Source organism: Ursus americanus, chromosome 17 (genome assembly GCF_024610735.1).
Source record: "Ursus americanus isolate L20-20 chromosome 17, mUrsAme1.1.p, whole genome shotgun sequence".
NCBI classification, from domain to species: domain Eukaryota; kingdom Metazoa; phylum Chordata; class Mammalia; order Carnivora; family Ursidae; genus Ursus; species Ursus americanus.
This window is the reverse complement of record NC_142143.1, coordinates 23,390,298-23,417,791: the sequence shown is the minus strand read 5'-3', so window position 1 is coordinate 23,417,791 and position 27,494 is coordinate 23,390,298. Positions and strand designations below refer to the sequence as shown.

Genomic DNA, 27,494 nt, shown 5'->3' with positions numbered 1-27,494 from the left:
TATTCCAAATTACCAAATTTATTGTTATAAGGTCATTCATATTTTTCCCTTAATATCTTTTGAAATATCTTTTGACTCTGTATTGATGGCCTGTCTTTCACCTCCCCTATTGGTAACTTAACGTTTTCTCTTTCTTCTAGATAGGTCTAGGTAGAGGTTTTTTAATTTTATAAATCATTTCAAAGATTTGCCTTCTGATCTCATCGAATTTTTTCTACTGTTCATTTATTTTGCAATTTCATTGTTTTCTTTGTGTAATTTGCTCCTCTTTTTCTAGGTTCCTTAAGAGAGTGCATAGATCATTGACTTTGGATCTTTCTTTCTTTCTTTCTTTCTTTCTTTCTTTCTTTCTTTCTTCTCTTTCATATAGAATAGTTAATAGTGTTCAGATCTTCCACATCTTTACTTATCATTTTTCTTATTTGGATAGTCAATCAATTACTGAGAGAATTCTGCTAAAGTCTCCAACAATGACTCTGGATATGCCTCTTCCCCCTTTAATTATGACATTTATTCTTCATATACTTCTAGTTTCTGTAGTCACATATATATGTATAATTTATATCGCTTCTGGTTTTATTGACACTTTTTTTGTTATGAAATATCCCTCATTGTCTCTAGAAATATTCCTTGTCATGATGTCTACTTTTGGAAAGGTATATAGTATATATGTTTATATAATTCCTATATTAGTGAGGTTTCCAACATTTGGCTGCTATTGCTTATATTGTATAGACCTGAGGAAAGTATGCACATAGACACAAGGGTAGGAACAAGAAGGACAAGACTGTCTTAAGACCATATAAGTTCTGATGAGGCTGCAGCACCAGCAAGGAGGGGCAGTGGAGGTTAACTTTTGGCTCTTTATGCTGTGTTTTAGCTCTTGACTATATAGCATAATGACTATATAGCACAGTCTTTGTAGACTTATGGTTCTGGGTTTAACACCTGTCCATACCATTTCTAAACTGTGTGACCTCGGGCCAGTTACCTAACCTCTGTTCTTCATATGTAAAGTGGGGGATATATAATAGTGTATGTTTTTAGAAGGATGACTTATATATAGAGTATACATAAACACATTATATCTATACATGCATACATATGTAATGTTTAGTAAAGTATGCATTCAATAAATATGTATTGTCATATATGTTATTAAATTATACAGTATATAATATGTATTATATGACATGTATTATTATATTTTGTTTCATATATTCTAGTCTCAATTTTCTTTCTGACTTTAACTTTTCAAAGATTTAGTTGTCTTTTCTTCCCCATTTGCCCCAATTCTTCCTGCCCTTATTCCCTTACTCTATTTTCTCATTTTCCAACTTTTTGGCCCCCATCCCTGCCAAAACTGGATTTAATAATCTCAACAACTGTAAACTACACAATTAAGGGAGTTGCTGATTGCTATCTTTCTTTTGAGATTTCCCATCAATCTTTACAACTTGGTTAGGATTTCAATTTCTGCTCTGAAAAAATTGCATTCAGAGTTTTCAAGTTTATTTACAACATGGGTACAAATAATCAGGGCTTATGTACCTAGTTCAGAAACCCACTCCTAGTTCTTTCACACACCTCTGATGAAAGAATAATACTGTTTGTGGAAGAAATGCCCTATATTTATTATAAGTATTCTCAGCAAAAATTGTCAGTAGAGCTAAAAAAAAAAAGGCCTTGGTATTGAAAACTCAGTTTAGCTCCTCTTTTTTCCACTCTGAGAAACCTCCCTTTCAAAAGAATTCCCAACCAGATGGTGTTTGATGTTCCTGACCCTGCAGCATGATTAAGAAGAAAGATCAATGATTAGGAAGAAGATCATGGGTTTTGAAGTCAGATACCTCAGACACTTACACTTTTGGTTATTTCTTATCTTTTCTGAGCATGCCTCTGGCTTGTAAATTGCATGGGGTATTATCTGCTCTCCATGGTTTCCTCTTCAAGGGAGCCTTTCCTAAACCCATATCCATGTTCATTTCCCTTTCATTCACCTCTTAGCTTTCCTTTGAAGCAACTGTCAGCTTCACTTTTCTTTTAAGGATGTAATTATCTATTAACGTCTGCCTCCTATAGTGAACTGTAAGCTCCACGAGGTCAGGGACGAGGATGGTTCACAGCGTCCCCGTACTCCCAGGCTAAGGCCATCACGGAGCACCGAGTCTAGCCTAGAGCCTGGCACACAGCGGGCAGTCAGCGAACAAATGAACAACAAAGGGACATCTACCTGTGCCCCGAGCGCCGTCGCTGGGGCGTGGAGGGAACCGCCGAGGCCCCCAGTTCCCGCCCTCGCGGTGGGAGAGCGACCCCCGCGGAGGCCCTGCCCCCGCCCCTGCCCAGCCAACCCTAGCCCCCCTTCCGTGCAGTGCCTCACCCCTTGACGCCACTTGCGGGCGGGACTTCCGGCCGCCGAAGTTTAACAGTCCGGGCGGGAGCCGGAAGCCTAGCGCGGGAGCGGGCCGCGCCGTGGCCCCCGGTGTACCGCGGTTGAGAGGTGAGGTTCCGGAGGGCCGGGGGGCAGCTGGCTGTCGCCCGCCGCGTCCTTGCACACTCCCGAACCCCGCCCGCCTTCCGGCCGCCCCGGGGGCGGGTCGGAGGTCCCCGAGCCCCGCGCGCCCCGGCTCGTCCGCTACTACGGACAGTTGTCGGGCAGGGGCGCGGCAGCGAGTTTGGCGCGGAAGTGTCCGGGAGCCGCGGGCCAGAGTCGCGCACCTCCGTCTACGACAGTCATCGGCTCGGCCTGAGAAGTGGCCCGGGCAGCTGAGGTGGGTGGGTTGGTGGCGGCTCTGGGCGGTGTGCTGTCCCCCGGAAAGTTTGCCGTTTCTCCACCGGCCGTCTCCCCTTTTGTAAACCTCTCCTCTACGGCTCGAATGCATTTTATAAGGTAACCCAAGTTGAGCAGTTCTGCAAGTAAATGAAAGTTGAAGAACTTTGGTTTAAACTAAATATTATAGTGAATTATTATTTTTTTTCCCCTGTAGGCGCTGTCCCTAAATTCGGGGTTGGCTGTCTTTTGCCGCCTTGTGTCCTACTGGCTCACTTTGATGGGACCTTCTTTGAGAGACTGATGTAATGCCTCTCCCTTAAAGGTGCTCAGTTCTCAGAAGAGTGAGGTAGGTGGGCAGATGGTCCCCTTCCCCGCTCCACTTGAAGAGAAGGAAACAGACATTAAGGGACTCTGCCAAAGTCGCCATCACCTAGCTTTGGGGCAGATTCTTTGAACTCCTGTTTTCTGAGCCCTGACTTAAGTGATCTTTCCACACTGCCCTACACACTCCACAGGAATGGTGTGAGATTATAGTAAAGGCATTTTTCAGTTGTGTTTACTGGGTTTAAGAGATCCCCTTTCCAGCACTTAATTGTACCTTGAGTAGGGAACCAACACATGTTACCACATGTCAAGGCACCAAATCCAAACACTGCATGTCCACATTTCAACAGATGACTAACGGCTTTTGGTAACACTGTATTTATCCAATGAATGAAGCATAATGAACCACGTAAGTGACTTTTCTAGTTAACAAAAGTTTGGTCTTTTTATAAGCATATTAAAAAGATTTTTTTTTTTTTTTTTTTTGTCTCTTGAGAATCAAAGGGCCCTGTAATTTATTAAAACTTTACCTTGGCCTCTGAAATAAGATCTACTGGACATAAATGTGATGCTTTGTTTGTGACTTGGGACTCTGTGACATCACTAGTACTGTGCTGTCCTCTTACACTGTCCACACCAGGAAGGTGTGGAGGGTGTATTTCTAGGCTCCTTTCCCTTCCTTTCTTCCGTGTATTTTTGTGCATTTTTTTCTGACTCGTCATGCATTACTACTTGCTGCTCTTAAAGTATCTGCTTAAAGCAGCTCCCTTGCCTTCTGTTTTTTAGACTGCCGTGGTTTGTCAAATCACTTTGTCAGAATTATGTATTGGAATTATATACTCTGAATAAACAAAATGAGTGAGGGCATCGTAGACCAAGTATTGCTCTAGGGACTTAGTGACATCTCCTTTGGCTGTATTTGCTAATTTTGGAGTTATTTGGAAAAACTGGAGTCACTGGATTCTGACCCTCAGGGATGCTACAGTTTATTATACATTTTTAAAAGATTTAGTAAGTTTTTCTAGCCAACAGTTATTTATTGAGCACCTACTGTGTGCTAGGAACATTTCAAGACTGATAATAAACAAGACAAAAATCTGTTCTCAGGATCTTTGTTTTGTTCAAGTCAGGAGAGGCAGACATTATTATGAGAACAAGTAGGAGTTGCAAATAGCAGAAAGTGCAGTGGGAAAAAAAAAAAACTGCGTAACGGGCAACTTTTATAGGGCTACTTTAGCCATGGTGGTCAGGGAAAGCTTTTCGGAGGAGACATTTGAGCTGAAACTAGAGTGAGGTGAAGGAGATGACCATGGGAAATCTGGGGAAAGAGCATTCCAGGCAGAGGGGGCAGCAAATGGAAAGCTTGAGGCAAGAAAGAAGGCCTGTGAGTCTGGTGGCCTTGGGGAAGAGAGGTAGGACAGTTACACTGGGGCCAGGTCATGTGAGGCACGCCAGGGAGGTTGGATTTCATTATAATTGCCATGGAGAGCCATTGGAAGGGTCAACTGACAGAATGTGATTTTAGAAGGATCGTTCCAGCTACTTTGTGTGAGCACCGTCTGTGGAACGAAAGTGGGCAAGTAGAGCCACCTGATTTAGATTAGATTCTTCATTTTGGCCTATTCTGGATTGTTTTTTAAATACATTGTTTTAAACTATTTGTAGGTGCAGTCATGCAGGAAAACCTCAGATTTGCTTCATCCGGAGATGATATTAAAATATGGGATGCTTCTTCTATGACATTGGTGGATAAATTCAGCCCACACACATCACCACATGGAATCAGCTCAATGTGTTGGAGCAGCAATAGTATCCTTTTTTTTTTTTTTTTAAATAACCACTTTTTGTTACGTTAAATAACAGTATCAATGAAACTTTTGCATGTGACCAATAATAAGAAATATATTTTGCATAGCTATGAAAGCTAGATAGATAAAGTGAAATAGGGGTTTAAAAGTACATCATATGAATGCAATGTGTATGTATGCATAGATATATAAAAACTACTAGATCCAGACCATGGAATTAGTTTTGTTATCAACAGTTTGTCATTGAACCCAAATGGAATAAGGTAGGTAATGGTGGGAAAACTTCTGAAAGGTTTTGGAATGAGTTTTTGCATCTACATTTGGTCATTTATGGATCTGGTCTATAAATGAAAGACAGAACTCAAAGGCAGAAGCAAAGTTAGGGGAGGAGATAAAAATTAAAATTGCCCAATATCCTTATCTTACTGATGTACTGTCTGTATTTTTCTTCCTTTCTATGATGAAAATAGCCTGATTTCTCAGAGAAATTGTCTAGATTGAATTTTCCAAGCTTTCTGTGTTTCTGGTTTATACCCTCCCTGTCTTAGTAAGCTCCTAAATGTGGATAAAATAAATGAGGGGATGAATTTCTCAACCTTGCACTATTGACGTTTTGGGCTAGATAATTCTTTGTTATAGGGGCTGTCGTGTGCACTGTAGGATGTTTAGAAATGTTCTTGGTCTTTACCGACCAGAAGCCAGTAGCTCTCAGTAGAACCACTCCTGTAAACAAAATACTATGAAAATGTTCTATAAACTTGGTATGCTAGAAGTTATCATTCTTTTGTATAACTTACACATATAGACTTACTACTTAGCAAATTACATTTTAACGTATGTCTGATCTTATCAATATCAGATTATGAATATTCTGCTCCCTGATGAAAGTAAAAATATCAAAGCTTTAAAATATGACTGATTTATGAACAAAAACAGAAGTTTTCATGCCCAACCTAATTATTTTTGCAAATATGTAACAAAAATGATGAATTTTCTTACTGAATTAAATTTACCTCTTTATCATTCCTTGATTTTGCGTTAAAGTAGCAAAATAAATTACTTTGGTGCTCTATTAATCAAACTCCTGGTGAAGGGAGTACATTTTTGAAGGACTGTCCAGATGGGTAATGGGGGAAAAAATGTTTTAAAGAGAGTGACAAATATGTGAGGCTGCTTCTTTCTATTATTAGTTTTTTATTATGTGTAGAGCTTAATCTCCCTGTTACTTACTGTATAAGAGAAAAGTAGCAATTCTTGGTCAGATTTATTAGTTTCGGTTTATTTTTATTCCAAGGAGTTTTATTAGGAGTTGGCATTTCCTGGTAAACCACTTAATGGTCTATCAACAAAATTGATGTGACTATGAGGTAATGTGGGATGACATTTGGAAACTGGTCTTATTTCTATATAGTTTTATTGTACAAATAGATATGCACTGGAAACTTTTGCGTATAGTCTTATTTCTAATGAGGCTTTGATCTTTCCATAGAGGTTAGTTACCAAAGAACAAGGACTTCCCAGACTCAGCTACTTGAGGTCCACTTAGCATGGATTCCAAGAACAGGATTAAGAGTGAGGTACCAGGGAAATTAGTTTTTGGCCCTGTTAGGTAATGTTCCTCACTTTCTCATGATTTCTAAAACTACAAGAGAAATAAAAGGAGTAACTAGATTACCCTCTCATATTATCTTTGTTCAATCCTTTTTGTATTCTAAGGAGAAAAAGTAGTAGTGAACAGGATGAAACCAACGAAAGGGAAATGATTTTTCTCAGTGCTCTCATATCTAGGTGGGAATGATTTTGTGTGAATCATGTATCATAATAAAATCACAATCCATGATCTATTCATGAAATACACAAATGTTATAGAAACCACCCAAAATAATGCAGTTAAGATTTTGCTTCTTAAAAAGCAAAGATTTAAACTTCTGATATTTTAATTCATTACGATTCTCAAAATTAGGCTCTTATTTTTGATTATGTTGTATTTAATCTTTTAATTAAAAAAATTAATTTACAGTGTTTTGTGTTTACTGATCTTATAATTTCTGTAAAACAAGGTAATATAATTTTAAATCAAGTTAAATTTTAAAATAATTAAATAATTTTAAATTAAGTTTTAATAAATTTAACTTAATTTAAAATAAAACTTCCACAGCATAAATAGTTGCTATTTAACCACATTTATTTATGTTTGCTACATTTACTGTAATATTTATTCTTAATTTATTTAAAATTGAAACATTCTCTCATAAAAATTTTAGTTCTAAGAATATATCAGGCTTTATATTTTTAATGGATGAACAGGAGACTAATGTGGATATTTGCTTCCTAGCTTAAATTGGTACCAAGCACTGTGTTAATAAATAACTATCTTGAGTAGTGTTTATAGATGAAAAGGCTGATTGATATTTGCTGATGTTGCTTTTATCATGATCTCATTCTTGAAGGATAAAATTAGACCTTCTGGCCTATTCTTTGAAAATGGAGTAGTATTTCACTTTGGTAAAATAGCTTTCAAGTAATAGCAGAGCCAGAGAGGATAGTTCTTCCCTGCGGTAGTAGTAAAGAGACTTAGTCTTAGTAATTAGTAACCTGAGCCATTTTTGAAAGCTGATGTATAAGCTATATTCATTTGCTTGTCTTCTTAGGGTAGTGCACTTCCTTTTATCATCACAATTCTTGCAGTAATAGTCTAGTGCTAGAGATGCTCTTGGATTGTTTGATGCTCCATAACTCTTCATTTAGATAACTTTCTAGTGACAGCATCTTCCAGTGGCGACAAAATTGTTGTTTCACATTACAAAAATAAACCTTTTCTACTTTTCGAGCTTGGTGAAGGGGTAAGTGATTTTTAAAAAAAAACTTCAAAAAAATGTTAGTTCTACTTGGGTGGTAACTGCTTCTTATGGTTCTTGCAACTAAATATAAAGATGTTTAAAAGTATTATTCTTAACTGAAACTCAAAATAATACAGTAACACTTAAAGAGGAGATAGGCACTGAAACATCTTCAGGTAAAATAATAGTGGATCCTAGGGGACCAGTCAGGGACTTAGCTTCTGTCAGCTAGTCACTTGCTTTTTCCATCTCTCTCTGGAAGATTCCCTGGTATTGCTGCCTTTTTAAAGCCCAAGTCCTGCCTCGGTCACCAGGTTCATTTGACGATTAGAGTCCTTACGATGTAGTCCTGTCCTTACTTACGTTGAGTTCAGGACCATCAGCTAAAGACCCCTATGTTTAGCTTCTGTCCTTCTAGTTACTGAGGGGCCTGCCTGAATCTACCCAAGCTCTTCTGGAACAGGATGGCTTTGTCAAACTGAGCCGTGGTCCTAGAGCATTTAAATAAAGTTCTCACTGCGTAATGTTTTCTCATCCTTTTGTTTTATATGTTAATCCCTCTGATTCAGGGTAATGATGATGTCCTCAAGTTAGTCACACAGACTCCTTGAAAGCTATTTTTTTAAAAAAATTTTTAAGAAGGTACAAGTAGCTGGTAGCAGGCCCCTAAACCATTATGAATTGTTGTGATTTTACACACTGGAATAGGTAAGGTAGCTCACTTAGAAAGAACACAGAAGGCCAATGGAATATGAACTCATCTAATTTAAAAAGGACTTTTGATTTCTATCCATCCTTTCCTAAAGGTAGGTGGGATTGACACAAACTTCAAATCTAGCCCACAGATGCTAGAGGCTGGGGCAGAGAATGTCTGCTAAGGGTAGATACAGAATTTGAGACACACTGCCTATTCAAACTCAGTTAAGTAAAATTGAGGCAGAGAGCATCCTTGGTTGATAAAAGGTAAACTGTGCTCTTCAAAGAGCAGGCAGACATCTTAGTTATTTTTGGATCTTTAGGTACTGTCAAAGGTGTCAACAAGCATTTATTGAATTAAATATCAATATCAAAACAATTTCGATTTTCACTTCCACTACAAGATATATTGTGCTCCTTCTATGCATTATGCCTTAGAACAGTTTGGGAACTTTGTAATTATTGTTGTTATTGTTAAATGATGAAAATAGCAGATGATATTCACAAATGTGACACAATTCTAAGGATTTTGTGAATATTCCACATCAGTTCTTATAGTTAGTTCTCTTTCCTACGATTAAGAAATCGCATCAGAGAGGCGCCTGGGTGGCTCAGTCATTAAGCGTTTGCCTTCGGCTCAGGGCGTGATTCCGGAGTCCTGGGATCGAGCCCCACATCAGGCTCCTCTGCTGGGAGCCTGCTTCTTCTCCCACTCCCCCTGCTTGTGTTCCCTCTCTCGCTGGCTGTCTCTCTATCTGTCAAATAAATAAATAAAATCTTAAAAAAAAAAAAAAGCCACTGGGTGGCTCAGTTGATTTAAGTGTCTGCCTTTGGCTCAGTCATAATTTCAGGGTCCTGGGAAGGAGCCCTTCGTGGAGCCCCATGCTCATCAGGGAGTCTGCTTCTCCCTCTCCCTCTGCCCTTTCCCTCTCTTGTGCTCTCTCTCCTTCCCTCTCTGTCTCTTTCTCTCCCAAATAAATAAGATCTTTAATTTAAAAAAAAGTGTACAGGTGGATGAAAGTAAGGTCATTACTTATAATTTGAATCTGCTCTAATTTAATTTGCTTAAAAGAATATTTTGCAAACATTGGTTCTTTAGCCTTTGTTAGTAATTTCTCATAACATATTAGTTTGTTGATCACCTTTGCTTTGTAGGATCCAAAATCTATTACTCATGTGCCATTTGAGATATGAGACCATTACGACTTGGGGAAATAAGATTCTTACTTACTTTAACACTTTTTATAGCAGAACTCTCAGTTTGTATTTATTTTCTTTGATTTTCATTTTAGCTCTTTAGAGTAGACAAATTGATATTAACAGTATTATAATGAATATCTTAGGCTACTGTGTAATCTAGACATTTGGCCAGATTTTATTTTTAGATTTTAAAAACTTCACCCATTGCTTGTGTTTTAGGGTACAGGATTCCTATAATAAGCACACAATTTTCATTAATTATTTAAGTTCAGTAGCTACATTAATAATACATCAACATAAAAAAATATCTTCTATCATCAGGGTAGGCCAGTTAAAAACATAGGTTTTGTTCTGAGTCCTCAATAATTTGAATTGTTTTTGATGATTAGAATACTACTATATTGATCTTTGATGGACACCATTCTTATTTATTTTCCTTAACGGTTATTTTGATAGCTCATAGCAAACTGTCCTGATTTGCAGTGATAACCAGATTCTTTTTTTTTTTTTTTTAAGATTTTATTTTTTTATTTGAGAGAGAGAGCACGGGTAGAAGAGAAAGCACGAGTGGGGTGAGAGGTGTGTGGGTGGAGGGGCAGAGGGAGAAGCAGATTCTGCACCGAGCAGGGAGCCTGATGTGGGGCTCGGTTCCAGGACCTGGAGATCATGACCTGAGCCAATGGCAGACGCTCAACCAACTGAGCCACCCAGGCGCGCCCAGATTCTAAATCATAACAGTCTGTTTAGACCAAAGTCAGTTCCTAGAATTGTGTCTGTAAGGGAATTGTAGCAATTATACTGAAACATTGATGTAATGTGTTCCTGTTATTTTTCTGTGTGTTAGTAATTTTGACTCTTGGTCAGAATTTCAGAGCTGGAAGAAACCTCGGGGAGAAGGAAAGGTTTCTTATAAGAATCCAGTGCTATCCTAGGGGCTTGACAGGACAGTTCATTGTGATGAGCATGAAGTAATGGATAGAATTGTTCAGTCACTGTACTGTACACCTGGAACTAATATAACACTTATGTTAATTATACTGGAATTAAACATTTTTTAAAAAGTGGTCTTTTGAGCATAGGATGTTTTCAGATGAATGGACTCTCGAGGTAAGAGCAATAGATCTAGTCCTCATTTTTCACTTCTCAGATGAAGAAATGTAGGCATAGAAAGCTGAGATGACTTGCCTAAACCTTCATAGTTTGCCTTTCACTTTTAGTTAAGTCATAAAATGTTCCCCTTTGAATTCATTTCTCTCTTTTTCCCCCCATTGCATTCAACTAGAGGTGAGAACAATTCATGTAATTACAGAGTGTATCTGAAGGTTAAATAAGAGAAAAAACATGCAACATTGTGTTTTACTGTGTAGCATAGTTACTGATGGTGCCTCCAGATAGATGACACTCACACATACTTATTGTTGGAAAAACTTGTAAACCTCTGTATTTTTAGCCATTTATTCCATAAAATTTTATTGAGCATGGATATGGTCTTTGCACTAATGAGACTTATATTCTGGTGGAAGATAGACGGTATGCTACTAAACAGAATACCCAGATAGTGATGAAGTTGCTACACAGAGAACTAAAATAAGATATTGAGATAGCAAGTTATATTAGGTGGCCGGGGGTGGTCTCCAGAAGGGGTGGCATTGAAGTTGCTGTCTATCGACCAGAAGAAGTCATTCCGCTAGTGTTCAGGGAATTCAGGTTTCCAGGCAAGAATAGTTGTATAGGAGCCCCAAGGCAAATACAGGGCTGACATGTTTACGGAATGGAAGAAGGCCAGTGTGGCTGGAGAATTAGTGAGTGAGGAGAAAAATGGTGAGAGATGAGGTAGGAAGGGTTTGAAAGCCAGGTTAATGAGTTTGGGATTTATTCTAGGGCTGATTGGAAGCCATCAAAATTTTTAAAATCAGAGTCATGATCTGTTTTGCATGTTTTAAAGGTCATCCTACTTGTGGAGCATGGAGTGTAGGGGAGTAGGGTTGGAAGTGGGACAGCCAGTTAGGAGGCTCTTGTTATCGTGATTCTGTAGGGGTCGGATTAGTGTGTTGGTAGCAGCAGTAGATAAAGGGGAGCCCCTCTGGGGTTTATGTTAGCATTGGGTGTTTAGAGAACTTAACGGTAGATGGCAGGGAAGGAGAAGTGGAATCAAGGGTAATTCTGGACTTTCATCTTGAGAAACTGAGTGGATGGTGCCTTTACAGATGTGAGGAAGAGTGTAGAGTCAGGTTCTGATGACCTGATGTTTCAGACTTGGGCTCCTTTGGGGGAGACTTTGTTGTGACACTTTGGGCTAGTATCTTGTCCTCTTTATGAACTTTCCCCATCTGTAAAAGAAGGGGTCTAGACATTCTGTAAAGTCTCTTTTACGTTTAGTGTTTTCTGAGCTGTGAGTTGATTCTAATTCAAGATATTCTGTGAAAGTGCAAGAGTAGCTTTTACTACTGGGCAATATTAAGGGCAAGTAAGCCAGGATGGGAGGCCAAGACTTGCTGGTGTTCCCTAAGCTTCCTCTGTCCCCACTGTTCTGTGGAGGAGAAAACCACTCTGTTTGAGTTCCTTGAAGCCTTTTTGAACTCCTTTCAAGCTGTCGGATGCCTGTGGAAGGGGATGAGAGGTGAATCTAAGTCTTAGCATATTTATAGCATTTAATTCAATAAATGTTTACAGTGCTTACTAAGTGTTGGATGGGGCTTGAAAGTTAGCTCTGGGCTCTGTTAAGTTAAGGTAACTTTTTTTCTTTCTTTAATAGCAAAAGCAGACATGTGTCAGTTTAAATTCCACATCTATGTATTTGGTAAGTGGAGGCCTAAATCACACTGTTAATATTTGGGATTTAAAATCAAAAAGAGTTCATCGATCTCTTAAGGTAAGCAACTTGTTTTTTTAAAATCCTTATAGTAATGAGTATCTTATGATGTTTAGAGTATTTACCAAACTTTTAATCTTGAGCTTTGATGATAAAATAAGATGCTTCAGAATTGAAGTGAGATTTTGTTAGGGGAAATAAAGATGCTATTTAAGTCAGAATTTTTTTTTTTTTGGTCTATTTTTACCTCCATGTATATCACTAAAGCACATTGTTGGTGTTTAAAACTTTTCCTTTATTATTTTCACTTAGTTCCACTCTTTTTTCAGTGAACCACTTCATTTTTTCTAAAGTAGTGAGTTGTCATCATAAATCTTTTTTTAAGTTTCTGAAAAAAATGAGAGTGGTTTTGGGATGGCTGTAATTGACCTACTAATCAAAGTGGGGGATTTGACTTCTTAATTCTCTAATGTATATCGTTGTGGCTGTTTGTGTTATTTTTGTGCGTATGTGTTTTCATCTTGGTAATGAAATATTTTCTAAAATAATTTACTATTTACAGTTAGTATTTCTTTAAATAACTAGCTTTTTGTAGTTTTAGAAAATAAACATATTTGTCACATGAAAGCTTCTGGGTTATGTTTTTGGAATCCTGCTTTTCACTATTATGTACTTTTAATATTTGGAAACTCATCTTTAAAGTTATTTTTCATTTTCATATGTCTTTAAAAAACTTTTAATATGAAAAATTCTAAACGTATTAATACACATACATTCATCTGACTTTGATGATGATCAACTCATGGCCAGTATTATTTTGTATGTGCCCCTATCTACTCTCTAATCAGATTACTATATAATCTCACCGTCAGATTATTTTGAAGCAAATGCTAGACACATTATCATTTTGTTAATGTCAAATGTCATTGGGTTAATTCTTACTGGAGAAATTGTATATAGAGGAATGATTTTCTTTTAAACAGAAATATAATCCTGTAATTACTGCTTAAATTATTACTTTTTGGAAGTTCATTATTTTAGATATTAGCTAAACTTTGAAGGGTCTTAAGGAAAATTGAAGAGCTGCCAATAATGAGAATAGTTAACTTTTATTGAGTTCTTTGATACGCCAGCCACTGTGCTTAACATATGTTTATTCTTTGTGTCACAAGAATCCTGCAGAGCAGGTAGTACTATTCGTGTGAACCTGTGGAGGAACTCCGGCTCAGGGATGTTACAGAACTTGTTCAGTGTCAAACAACTAGTAATGACAAAGAGGAGATGCAAACTGAGATATTATCCATTGCTTAATTTTTCAAGTTATGAAATTGAACTAAAGCTATTTAGAGAGGTGTGCCTACTATGGAAGAGATTATTCTGCAGAATTGAGAAGAGATTAGAAGTCTGTGGCTACTTCTGTCACATATTGTCATTCATTTTAGGAGCATCACTACCCCGTAACTCCTGCAGCAAAACGCTACTTACCTTTCCGTCCTCGGTTTTCCCACTTACTCCAGATGGTTTTGTCTCTTCTCATTGTTTGCAACTCTTAGAGTACTTCATTTCTTTATTCATTCAGTTAACAAGTGTTTGACTGACTAATTGTGATAGTGGGAAATCTAATCTTTCACCTTTGGGTCTCTTCTCTGCGGTGCTCTCCCTGGAAACACAGTTTCTGGCACTTGGTAGGTGCTTACTGAATATTTACTGAATGACTTATTTTCCACAGTTAAAATAAGGAAGACACCTGCTTCTTTATAAAGTTATAGAAATTGTATTGGACCCCATGTTTGTAATTTTCCAAGTGGGATCAGTGCACTAAATGTCCACTCTCTTTGTTCTTCTCATCAGACATTTTTTTTCCCTCAGGATAGCAATTGTTTCTTTGATTTAGGAAAGAAAGTGTAGAGATACCTTCAGACATGCTTAAAGGACCATTTGAAACATTGGATTATAAGTGGAATATTATAGCTACTATTCTTGATATTACATTAGTTATTAGGTACAAAAGTTAGTTTATTTATATTATTATGATACAACAGCAAACTTAAAAACTATACTTCTAACCCTGATCACTTTCCTATGCTCCTGCTAGATATCTCTAATTTGTTGTTGGAAAATATAGTGCTTGTGAACCCAGTTTGTTTAAAACCGTTTTTGTTTCCTCAAAGTGGATTCCCCTTCGGATTGGGAGACAGCTTAGTATAGAGAGGGAGATAGGCTTTGGGCTTTGACCTGGAATTGAATCTTGGATCTACCACTTAGTAGTTATGCGAGCTTGCACAGATTTCTTAACCTTTCTGTGCCTCATGTAGTGAATTCATCCATAAAATGAGAAAAGTGACCTTACCTCCCAGGATTCTTCTAAGGATTAATAAGAATTCATAATGTTCCCACCAAATGGAAACAGCTGCTGTCGTCTTTCAGCCATGCCCTACTTGTTCTGGCTTTGGGGCTTTTGTTTTTGCTCTCTTCTATTTATGTGTGTCTGGTTTCTTCCCCCTTCCCCTACTTACCGTTTATTTTTTCTTTAAGGTCGAACCCAAGTTTTATGTCTTCCTCACAGCTTCTGTCAACTCAGGTCACAGTCACGCCTCTTTCTCTTTCCTAGGACACTTTGCCTCTACTACTCATCTAATGTTCCTTCTGCCATTTTCATGTTAATTTAAATGTCCCGTCTTCTCCATTGAATGGTGATAACTCTCAAGGCCAGGGACTCTCATAATAGTCAACTTGCAGTAAATGTTACTTGTCAGTGGAAGGTAGACATAATGCCATCTAGAAAATCACGTTTCTTTTTGTCTCTTGTTTCAGAGTGCCTGATCATTGTTACAGTTAAAAAACTAAGTCTCTGTTCCCTGAGAAGACTTGGTGTTGATCAAATAGTTTCCTACTCATTTGAGTAATTTTTTTTAGGTTATTTGAAGAAAATGTTAAAGCAGATATTAAATTCACAAACACATAATAATTATAAAAAAATGAAATTTACAAAAACATGAAAATGTGTGGTGTGAGGGTTATGTGGCCAGTGTACTTACTTTCATTTCTTTCTTTCAGGATCATAAAGATGAAGTAACTTCTGTCACATATAATTGGAATGATTGCTACATTGCTTCTGGATCTCTCAGTGGTGAAATTATTTTGCACAGTGTAACCACTAACTTATCTAGTACTCCCTTTGGCCATGGCAGTAACCAGGTACAGTATGCATTTATTCAAATCAGAGTTCATAAGGTAGATTTTGAATTATCTTACATAAGACCGTGAATTTTAAGTTTTCAGAATTAAGTATTTTAAATTTGCATTTAGCTTGCTTAAAAAACTTAGAGCTAGCTGTTTTTTAATGGTATTATTTAAAAATGTTCAAATAACAAGGTAATTCATACTGGATTATGTTGCCTGCATGAGTTCAGTTATGCCATTGAATAGTCACATGCTCCTAGAATATAACTGTATGATAAAATATAAACAGTTGTTGGGTAGGTTAAATATGAAATATGGATATTAATCTTGCTATGACATCACAGTTACGTAGCTCAAACTATGTCAGCTACAAGACAGATACTTCTGTTCATAAATGCTGTTTGGTGGACATGGATGGTTGGGTATGTTTAAGCACAGGGTTAATTGAGCTTTCATTTTTGTGTAAGTGTATAATAGTCAAAGTACGAAAGCTAATTTATGTACTTTCAGGTTAATACAGGAGTAGTGAGGGAAACTTTATGAAGGAAAATTAGTCAAGTAATTTTTTTGTTTATAAAATATTCATCTCTAAAATTTGTCAAAGAATAAATTCAGTTACTCAAGAAATCTGTCTTGGCCAGCTTTCTGTGAAATTCTTTACAGAAATTTCCAGTGAGGTGCAATCTCTTTTAATCCTTACCTTTTATTAAAATCACTTTGTCCTTAACTATTATTAGATAAAATATGGGAGCTCTTCATTTTTGAAAAGCAGTTTTTGAAATCATGATTTGAATAGTATGTATTTAGTGTTTAAGGAAAATTTAATGGGTATTAAAAATACAGAAAAAAGACTTCTCAAGTTTCTTATGTATTGGGGGAATAAAAGAGATAAACAAAAATGATATTATAGATGATTGATACAAAACAATCTTATCTTGATTCAGAGCAGTGAGAGACAACTATCTGGGAATAAAATAAGGAAAATCGAAGGAGGGAGGATTTCATCTGTGTCTAATGCTTAAATGAGTTTTATTTTGTTTTGTTTTTACTACAGTATAAATTGGCTTCTTTGCTAATTACTTGATTCTGATTTATATTAGGGTTAGCTCTTTACATCCCCACTTTACGGTTGGAACCATGTCTTATTTCTTTGTCCTCAACCATTGTGTCTAGCTTTGTACTTTATATGGAAAAGAGCCTTACTAAATACGTGAATGGATTTAGAGATAACAAAGATCTTAATAGGCTAATACAGAACTTTGGGAGAAGGATATTTTATATGTAGGAAATCACAAGGACTACGGAAGGCGCATAGGTTTTTATATAGGGCCAATGTGAAAAAAGATTAGGAAGGTAAGTATGAGCATAGTGTTAATGTGGAACTTTGAATGCCAGACCAAAGATTCAGCTTTTATTTTGGAAGGCATTTGAGGAGCTAATCAGAGTTTTTGATTAGTTGAATGTCAGAATCCTAGAAGCCTTGAACTGAAAGAAAGCCTTTACAGGTAATTTCACTTTCTGCATTTTATGGATGTGGGTAAGTGATTGGCCACAGAGAACATATTTAATATTGTCATAAAAGCAGGAAGTAATATTTTGTTTTTGTCATTCTTTTTTTGGTTATTTGTATTTTGATAATGAGACATAAAGCCTAGGTGCATAGACATTGAACTATTGTGAAAAAATCTTATCTAGTTTTCACATGTCTTGCTTTTTAAGGAAATTAATTTTCTTTCTTCCTTTCCTGTTTTTTTTAAAGATTTTTGATATATTGGAAGCATGACACGTTTAGATTAAAAGTTCTGGGCTGACTTTTTAGTCACATAAAAGTTAGGTTAGATATCTACCGTGTGTATTCTTATATTTCAGTTTTTATTGTATCTTGCTGGAAAGGTTTTTTTTTTTAATTAAAACTAGACATGAAGGAATAGTTCTGAAAACATTAGGTTTAGTTATTGCTCTTGGCTTTATTATGTGCAAAGTATTTAAATTTCTAAAATTGAGATATAATTTAAATAATAAGGTGCATACATCTTAAGTATATAGCTTGATGAATTTTTATATATGCATGCACCTGTGTAACTACCAGAAAGTGTAGAACATCTCTGGTATAGGTATAGAAGGCATAGGACGAGGTATAGAACATTTCTGGCATACCGGGGGACTCTCTCTTAACCCATCCCAGGCACTACCTCATATTTCTTAAAAGAATTGGATGTGTCTGGTTTCTTCTAGTCTTCACTGTCTGCTTTGTTGCATGGAATAGAAGTTCATACTCTTTTACTACTGTGTCATTTTCCGTTATATGAATATGTCACAGTTTGTTGATGGACATTTGCGTTGTTTCTAGTTTTTATCTATTACAATAAAGCTTCTGTGAATATTCTTTGTGTACGTCTTTTTGTGGACATATGTTTTCATTTGTCTTGAGTAAATACTCAGAAATGGACTTGCTTAGCACCTAAGACCTTGCTTAGGTCTTAGTGTAGGCATCATGCTTTACTTTATTAAAAAAATGCCAAACGTTTTCTAAAGTGCTTGTGCCAGTTTACACTTCTCCCAGCTATGTTTGGGAGATTCAGCTGCTCCACATTTTTGCTAATACCAAGTATCATTTATCTTATTAGTTATAACAGTTCTGATGGTTGTGTAGTGGTATCTCGTTGTGGTTTTAATTTGCATTTCTGCATGTGGATGAGTTGAGTGTATTTTCATTTGCTTTCTTTTGTGAAGAAGTTCCAGGTCTGTTCCTTCTTGTATTTTGTTACATGTGTTTTTTCTGATAGATTTATAGTTTATTATATATTCCAGATGGAGTAATTCTTTGGATATGCATGCTGCATATATCTTCTTTTAGTCTACAGCTAGCCTTTTAACTCTAATGCCTTTCTAAAAAATGAACAGAAGTTCTTAAATTTAATGAAATCTTGTCTAGTATATTACTTTCATTTATAGATGCTGCTTTTTGTGTCCTCTTGAAAAAAATCTTGCTTGCCCCAAGGTCTTAAAAATAGTGTCCTTTGTTTTCTTTTAGATAAAGCTTGTTGTTTTACCTTTCCCATTTATGTCTATTATCATCTATTTCAAATTAAGTTTTGTATAAGTTGTGAGATATAGGGTTCAGCTTTTCATACAGGTGTATAATTATGTCAGCATTATTCATTGCAGAGACCATCCTGTTGCCACTGGCGTGACTATAGGTGGTGAGAGGATTTGGAGAGCATTCTAGGCAGAGGTTATTACCTTTGTAGAATCCTTACTACCATTTCCTGTGTTTCGAGCACTGTGATTATTGCTTTATATTACATTTTCTAGTTTAATCTTTGCTACTCACTTGTGAGATGTATGTTATTTTCATTTTACAAATGAGGACTTTTAGATTGCAGGACTTTTTTTTTTTTTTTAAAGATTTTATTTATTTGACAGAGATAGAGACAGCCAGCGAGAGAGGGAACACAAGCAGGGGGAGTGGGAGAGGAAGAAGCAGGCTCATAGCAGAAGAGCCTGATGTGGGGCTCGATCCCAGACCGCCAGGATCACGCCCTGAGCCGAAGGCAGATGCTTAACTGCTGTGCCACCCAGGCGCCCCAGATTGCAGGACTTTTAACTGACTGTTTTGAAGATCTGATCTTTGAGAGTGGTAGCACTGTTTTCTTTGGGATCTCTTTCTAGCTTTGAAGCAACTGAATGTATAAAGATTCGACAGTCCAAAGCTTCTGAAAACTTTGCGATATTCTCTTGCCACTTTAAAGATATTTTAAAATTCTAGGTGATAGGTCGCTGTATTGTTGGTTTTCAAAGGATTTTCATTGATTATTTGCATAGCAAAACTGAATTTAAATTATCTTCTAGTTGAGGAAAACAGTAATGGTGTGGGCTTATCTCTGGTGTAAGGTCACCTGAGATTTTCTCGTGTCTGCTGCCTCCTGCTAGCACAAGTCGGCGCCTCCGTAGGATCTGTGGCATAGTTCTGTATCGCAGTCCCACATTTATTTGGAGAGCCAGCTGTGTGAACCTGGGCAAGTTACTTGATTCTCAGGCCTCCCTTTCTTTATCTGTCAAGTGAGAATGAGAATATACTTTCTGTAGAGTCGTGGTTTTTTGTTTGTTTTGAGGGCTAAATGAGATGCTGAGTGTGTTTAGCATCGTTCCTAACATTTGGTAAGAGATCAGTGAATGTCAGTGAGCTTTTAATGAGTAATTATATGAAATCATTAAAATAACTTTTGTGATTTACTTTCCCAAACTGGTTTGAGTATCTTTAGGTTTAATGTATTTCCTCCAAAGCCTTGCCAATTTGCCAGTTGTAACTTGACCTCAGAAATCATGTTTTGTGTGTTTGACTTAGAAAAAGGAGAGCATTAAAGAAAGTGAAGAAATTGAGCTGGAGTGTTTTAATTTTCCCCCTTTCCTGGAACAAATGTTTGTGTGTGTTTTGTATACTGTATTATTTCATTTTCCTCTGTACCTTTAACACAGAGTGTGTAGGCTAGGAAATACCATTTGGTTGCTGTGTAACTGTGCAGTTTCAGTTTTTTTTAGTGAAGAAAGTCACAGTTTTCGAGATTCTGCATACTTACATTTCCCTTTTATGAGCATCGTAATTGAAATCTTTGGAGTGTTTTTCCCCCCTACAAGTGATTTTGTTATGGTGTATTTTATCTGTCAGTGACTAGAGGCATAGAATTGCTACTTGAGCATTCATTTGGATTTCTCGAAATTCATTTAAGATTTCAAATGTATTAAATATTCATTTCTTAAATTTAAACAGTGTTTATAAAATTTTAACTCTGTCAGAAGATTGACATAATTCAACTCAAATATACTGTTAGCCAGCTCAGTTTTTATGTTAATCAGTTACTATAGGTAGGGTCTGGGTATTGAGAAAAATAGTAGAGAGGACATATCTAATGATTAAAATAAAAATTTTATTTTTTTAAAGATTTTAAAAATGTATTTTGCCGAGATAGAGAGAGAGAGCGCGCGCGTGCGCCCGCGCCTGCGCACCACGAGCGGGGGGGGGGGGGGGGGTTGCAGAGGGAGAAACAGGCTCCCCGCTGAGCTGAGCAGGGAGCCTGAGGTGGAGGGGACTCTGGGATCATGATCCCGGACCCTGAGATCATGACCTGAACCAGAGGCAGATGCTTAACTGACTGAGCCACCCAGACGCCGTAAAATAAAAATTTTAATTTTTGTTTCTATGAACAATCAAGAATTTGAAATATTTAAAAATCATCAGATGGATTTCATAGCAAAAGTGACAAAAACCTGGAGTGTCATTGAATCTGCATTATACTGAATCTCATATCAGAAATGTGATGGCCTGAATACACTTAGATCTTAACTTTGAAGTGTCTGAGCTGAATTGAAGCTATTAGTTTTATGTGGATCGCAGTGTCTTTCTGCGGGCGTGGGGGGGGGCTTACTGCCTCTGCAGAACTGCCAGGGCTGACGGACCGACTTCCTAGATTACAACTGCATGTTGCTGTTTTGGCAGGTTCAGAGGCGTAGGCTCACAAATAGGTTAACCTTTGTTGCCTTTCCCAAACCGCAGCCCCTTTCAAAGCAGATACAAAGTAGATCTATTTTATTGATTCCTTAGACTTAAAAATGATCTTTAAATGCAGCAGGCTATTTGTGAGATTTTAAATATAATGTATTTTTAAAAAGTAAGTATAAATGTATTTCAGTATATGTTAAATAAGTCACTTTTATTAAGTGTAATTTTTGACATTTTAGGTATAGATTTTGTAAGTATGAGTAAGCATGTTTGGGTACAGAGTCCAGTAAATGTAAATAATTATTAGTTACACTGAAAAATAATTATTATTTTCAAGAATGAATTTTAATTTTAATTGGGTTAACTTGTTTGTCTGGTTATATTTATACCTGAATTTTACCACTCAGAGAGTTTGGCTACAAAGCTTTATTTCTAGAATAGATGTTTCCTTGATGTTATATAGGAACATTGATACACAATGTTTGCATGATAATATGTCCTCCATGTATTTTCTTAGTATTTGTGTATATTTATCTAGCTGATAATAGTATGTTCTTTGAGCAGTTTTATAATTGACATGTTGGCATAAAATAAATTTCTAATCTATAGCTTTAATGTAGATACTTTTTAAAGGCTATTTTTTTCCTTCTATATCTCTCTTCCAAATTTTCTGTAACAGGAAGAATGTTTTCTTGTAATGTTTCTATGTATAGCTCTATATTCCTTCCATACGATTATAATCATTCTGTTGGTCCAGTCTTTTTTTTTTTTTTTTTTTTTTTTTTGCCTTTTTCACAGTAGTGTTCCATCTCAGGTATTTTCATTTTACCGGTCTTTATAACCATAATTTTTAAAAAGATTTATTTATTTTAAAGAAGGAGAATGCACATGAGTGGCAGGGAGAGGGAGAGGGAGAATCTCAAGCAGACTCCCTGCTGAGTGTGGAGACCAACATACAGACCTGGATCCCATGACCCTGAGATCATGACCTGAGCTGAAATCAAGAGTCAGATGCTCAACCTACTGAGCCACCCAGGTGCCCCCATGACCATAATTTTTTAATGGCTCCATAATATTCCATTGTTCAAATGCCACAGTTTAAACATTCCTATATTTTAGGTATTTTCCAAAATTTTGTAATCACAGTGAGCACCATTTATTAATATTGTTTCCATAAGTATGTTTTCTGCTTTTTGACTTTTTCTCTGATATAAATTCTCTTTTGGTGTAACTCAGTAGCAGGCTCACGTTTTTTTTCCGTTGAGGAACTTCAGTGTGTTTCTCCCATCATTTTTGGTTAAACATCTGATGATAATTTAAGTATTTTTTCCTTAGAAATCACTTGTTTCTTTTTTCCTAGATGTCCAAAGGATATTGTTTTTTCTGTAAAGTCCAGTAATTTTGTTAGACTGTGTCTTGGTGTTGATCACTCTGTATTGCTATTCATAGGGACATGGTGTGCTCATTAATATGTAGTTTCAGATCTTTTCTTTCAGGGAAGTTTTCTTGAATTATTGCTTTTAGTATTTGTTATTTTCCTTATTTTTTTTCTTTGTTAGATCTTATCTTCACTGATTTATTACTTTCAAATCATTTTAACTTTTTCCTTATTTTTAATTTTCAAAAAAATTTTTTTTGCCTGTCTCTAAGGTGTTCTCTGTTGTGTTTATTCATTCTTATATTCCTTTTAATTAGCTTTCATTTTTGAAGAGACTTTTGAAATTTCTAATTCGCTTCTAAGTTCTAACATCTCATTTCTAAGTTTTCTAATTCTGATACGTATTGTTCTTTAGTGTCTTGTATCATTTTATTTTCTTTTTGGTCGTTTCCTGAGAGTGCCTTTCTTCTTGTTCCCTTTGTTCTCATAACAACTTCATATGGGATTTATCTGCGGAGTTAGTTTCCCTGAACTTCTACACAGAGATGGGGTTCAGGGTGTCTTTTCTAGCTTTACAGAGCTCCCTCTTCTTTTCAGTTAGTTTTGGTGACTTGTTTTCTGAGGTTGCCTAGCTTTGTTCCACTCACTTGTATGTGGACTTTTGCTTTTCTTCAACTTTGTTGACTCCATCCTATTCAGATTTGCGTCCACTCGTAATAGTGTCTCCTTAGTGTGGTGCCCTGACCTGGGAGGAAGGCATCTCAGCTGGTCAGTTTGGAGAGTTCATTCTCTAGCTCTTCAGACCTTACTGTAGACCTCTGTATAGTCCCACTGATGCAGCGGATATTCCTGGTTTCGGCTGAGCTTGTCAAATTGGCCACCATACTTTTTTTTTCCTAATACCTGTTAGCTATTTGGGGCTTTTCCTATTCTCAGCTCTGTCTCAGACTCCGTGTTATTTCCTTCTGCTTCCTTTTGCACAGATATTAATACTATGAGGGACTTGTGGCTGCTAATTGTTCGACTTACTAGCATGTATTTTGGGGCTCATGGGGTTACCTGATTGTCTGGTTTTGTTGTAAATGTTCATGGGATTTTAATTTTGCTGTCTGGGTTTTGCCGTCTGTAACACGCACACACACATGCGTATGCATGCACGTGCACGCTCAGTCACTTAAACTCACTGTGCTGGGAATCCCCAAGACCAGGCTTAATGATTCACTAGGAGTACTCACAGAACTCAACATATAATCATACATATGGCCATGATTTATCACAGTGAAAGGGTACAAAGCAGAATCAGTAAAGAGAAAAGGTGCATGGGGTGAAGTCCCGAGGAAACCAGGTATAAGCTTCAAAGCATCCTCTCTCAGTGGAGAGGATGTACTTAATTTCCCCAGCATCAAATTGTGACAACATGTATGAAGTGCTCTCTACCAGGGAAGATCATTAAAGATTCATTCCCTTGAGTTTTTACTGGAGGCTGGTTTCCTAGGCACCCTCTACGTAGCATATATTGAAATTCCAAACTCCCAGAAGGAAGGCATCTATTCAGCCATGGTTCAGTCATAAACCATATCTTATACACAAACAATTTTGGCACAGTGAGCCACTTTGATCAGTCAGCGAGTCTCTCTTATCAGTTAGAGTAGTGGAAACCCTTCCAGAATCCCAGATACCAGCAAAGGGCCAACCTTGAAAAACAGGACTTTCTAAGGACGGACCTGCTTGTTAAGTCTTTTCTGTGCACATGCGTGTGCATGCGTGTACACACACACACACACACACACACACACACACACAAACATACATGGGGGAATTCAGAGAGATTCAGAAACTCTGCCACACTGTAACAACTAACTTTTCAGAGTCTTCAAGTTAAAAGGATTTTAAGCAAGGCAAATATGTTCAGATTAAGAGGTTACTGCTGTAACAGTGTGAAGGATGGATAGTAAGCCACTGAGAATGGAAGTGGGCGGTACCTCCAGTGACAGTTGGTTAGTGCTTGAGACAGGACACTGGGAGTTAAGAAGAGGGAGGGGATGGAGTTGAAGGGATACTATATATATTTAAGTGTGTGTGTGTGTATATGTACACACATATGTATAGTATCATATGTATGTATTTCTATAGTGTCTAGTATATATATGTATATAGATACAGATTATAAAGCTATAATATATATTAGAGATTATAAAGCTAAAATAAAATATGAATGTACATTCTTATCTCTGTGAAGGTAAGGCTTTTCTAAGTATAAGAACAAAGTTATAAGTTGGGACAGATTTTGATAAATTTAAGTGCATAAAACTTAAAATCTGACAAAAAGCAATATTTTAAAAAATTAACAAAATTGAAAGGAAAATGGGGAAATATTTATACTTATGAGAGCTTTAATGTCCTTATTATAGTAAGATCAATTGCAAATTAGGATTTAAAAAAAATCTTAATAGCCCAATAGAAAATAAACAAAGTAGATTAATGTGCAATTCACAAAAGAAGGAAGACAGATGGTCACTTAGCATTTTTCAGCCAAGAACCTTTAAAGCATGAACAACAGTAAAATATAAATTCTTTCATAAATTAGCAGTTTTTAAAAATGATAGTAGTTAGGGAACTTGGAAATTGGAAATAACCTAAATGTCCAACATTAGATTATTTAGATAAATTGATACATTCACACATTCATGTATTATCCAGCTGTTAAAATCATGTAGTAGAAAATATTAGTGACGTTGCTGACTTTATAATAATAAAATATGATCCCAGGTTTTCTGTTTGTACTTACTGAATACACAAAAACATACATTCACACAGAAAAATATTTAAAAAATAAAGCTAAGACTTATTTACAACAAAACTAAATGTTAACCAGGTTTTTTGTAAGCGGTGAATGGTTTTTTTCTCTTCCTCTGTGTGTGTGTGTGTGTGTGTGTGTGTGTGTGTGTGTGTGTGTGTTTAGGATTTCATTTATTTGAGAGAGACAGAGATAGCGACAGAAAGAACAAGAGAGAGCATGAGTGGGGAGGAGAGGGAGAAAGCATGCTCCCTGCTGAGCAGGGAGCCCCATGTGGGCCTGGATCCCAGGACCCTGGGCTCATGAACTGAGCCGAAGGCAGACACTTAACAGACTGACCCACCCAAGCGCCCCATGTTTTGTTTTTTTATTTCAGACATTTGAAAACTATGGGGCCAACAAACTATGACCCAATAGCTGGCCATTATTTTTGTAAATAAAGTTTATTGGAACACAGCCATGCTCATTCATACTGCTTTCGCAGTACAGCAGCATAAAATATTTACTGCCTGACCCTTCAAGAAAAAGTTTGCTAACCCTTGATCTATAGTGAGTGATGTACTTTTTATATTTAGAAAAATATTTCTCCACAAGACATACACTCTTATATAGTAATAATGTATTGTAAGAAAAAATGGCATTGCTGCTTATAGGGTTTTTTTTCATAAGGTTCTTGGCAGTATATTTTTTTTTCTTAGAAATGGTTTGAATCTGGAACCAGGTAGGGGCTTAATAAATGCTGCTGATACTAACATGCATTAGTACTAATTTTAAATATAATTTAGTAGATTAATACTTCATTTATCCAGGTCATTGGATGCTCTTGTAATGATACTCTAAAGACATGATGATTTAAGAGCTGTAGAAAGGTCAGAGAGATAGAGGGGGGAGCCATTTTAAGAAATCAGTTTGGCTGCTTAAGGGTCTTTAAAAAAAATGTGTAAAAGATGGTCAAATGGGTACATAAACAATGAAGAATGAGTCATGAGCCTGTGAGAATAGTGGCAGCTACTGCTGTATACGTGGGTCTGTGCAGAGATTCTGTTTAATCCTTAGAACAACTTTGACTGGAAAATATGAGCGTTTTCTGTTTTGTGGATGAGAGCACTGAGGCTTAGAGAGTTTAAGTAATTTACCCAAGACCCTACAGAGTTTGGCCAAGACCCTGCTTGAACCCAGGTTATCTGAGAGGAAGATTTATGGTTATCGTTACCCTTTTTTTCTTTTCTTAAAGAGTTGCCTTATAGATACACAGAATATGAAGCAATATTTGGAATTTAGGTTTTGACTTAATCAAGAAATGCATTTTTAACTATTTATAAAGTTTCATTGTATGAAGTAGTAAGCTCCTTGTTCCTTGCTATATTCAAATAGATTCTGGATGACCATCTTCCAGTAGGTATCCTGTGGCTAAGAGGTTGAATTTTATGTACTTCGAGGATCTGTGAGGTCTGTTTTATGGTGTTAGGTTGGTTTTTTTTTTTAGTTCTGGTTGTGTATTTAATCCAAATTTAAATTATATGAAGAACCATAACTATATGGTTATATATAACTATATAAATTCTTAATGTGCTACAGAATTTTTTAAAAAATTAATGTTTTGCTAGGTTGGTATGTGACTCTATAAATATTGCAATTCACTAAGGATCTCTGTCTTTTTTTTTTTTTTTTCTTTTTTAGAGAGAGAGAGAGCTTGGGGGTGGAGGGAGGGACAGAGAGAGAGAGAACCTCAAGCAGGCTCCACCCTCAGCACGGAGCCCCACGCAGGGCTTGATTTCCCGACCCTGAGATCATGACCTAAGCTGAAATTAAGAGTCAGACATGTAACTGACTAAGCTACCCGGGCGCCCTCTACATCTTTTATATAGTCAAGGTTCTAGTAGTTTATTTTTCCTTGAGTGTAGACCAGAGGAAGGATTTGTCTGTTGGAATGGATATACTTTTCCTCAACAAAAATGCAAAATACAAGCCAATGTTTTCTCTTTGTATTCTAACTATGTGAAAATGAGGAGCCAAATTTAATGCATGACCATAGTAAATACCTTATGTTAGGGTGTCTGGTAACAAATACTCCTTTTGTTTCCTTAGAATTTGTTTTGTATTATTCGTAAATATTTTTGTTGTTGAGGGGTGACATATATTTTGAAACATCTTAGAAGTAGGTAGTGTATGAGTTTTTAATA

The 27,494-nt window shown here is 36.6% G+C and overlaps 1 protein-coding gene across 5 annotated transcripts in view; it reads left to right on the top strand.

The window, feature by feature from the left end:
* The first annotated feature begins 2,414 nt into the window (after positions 1-2,414).
* The window catches only part of NEDD1 (NEDD1 gamma-tubulin ring complex targeting factor), a 47,041-nt gene continuing 21,961 nt past the window's right edge, over positions 2,415-27,494 (top strand). For 2 of the 5 annotated variants that reach the window (XM_045779620.2, XM_045779617.2), the window contains exons 1-6: positions 2,441-2,890; positions 2,988-3,119; positions 4,763-4,906; positions 7,654-7,748; positions 12,397-12,513; positions 15,511-15,651. In XM_045779620.2, the coding sequence (XP_045635576.1) occupies positions 4,771-4,906; positions 7,654-7,748; positions 12,397-12,513; positions 15,511-15,651 (489 nt within the window). In that variant the 5' untranslated portion in view covers positions 2,441-2,890; positions 2,988-3,119; positions 4,763-4,770. Of the gene's footprint in view, positions 2,891-2,987; positions 3,120-4,762; positions 4,907-7,653; positions 7,749-7,781; positions 7,922-12,396; positions 12,514-15,510; positions 15,652-27,494 lie in introns of those variants that run through there. The other 3 variants (XM_045779619.2, XM_045779618.2, XM_045779621.2) reach the window with 3 other exon arrangements.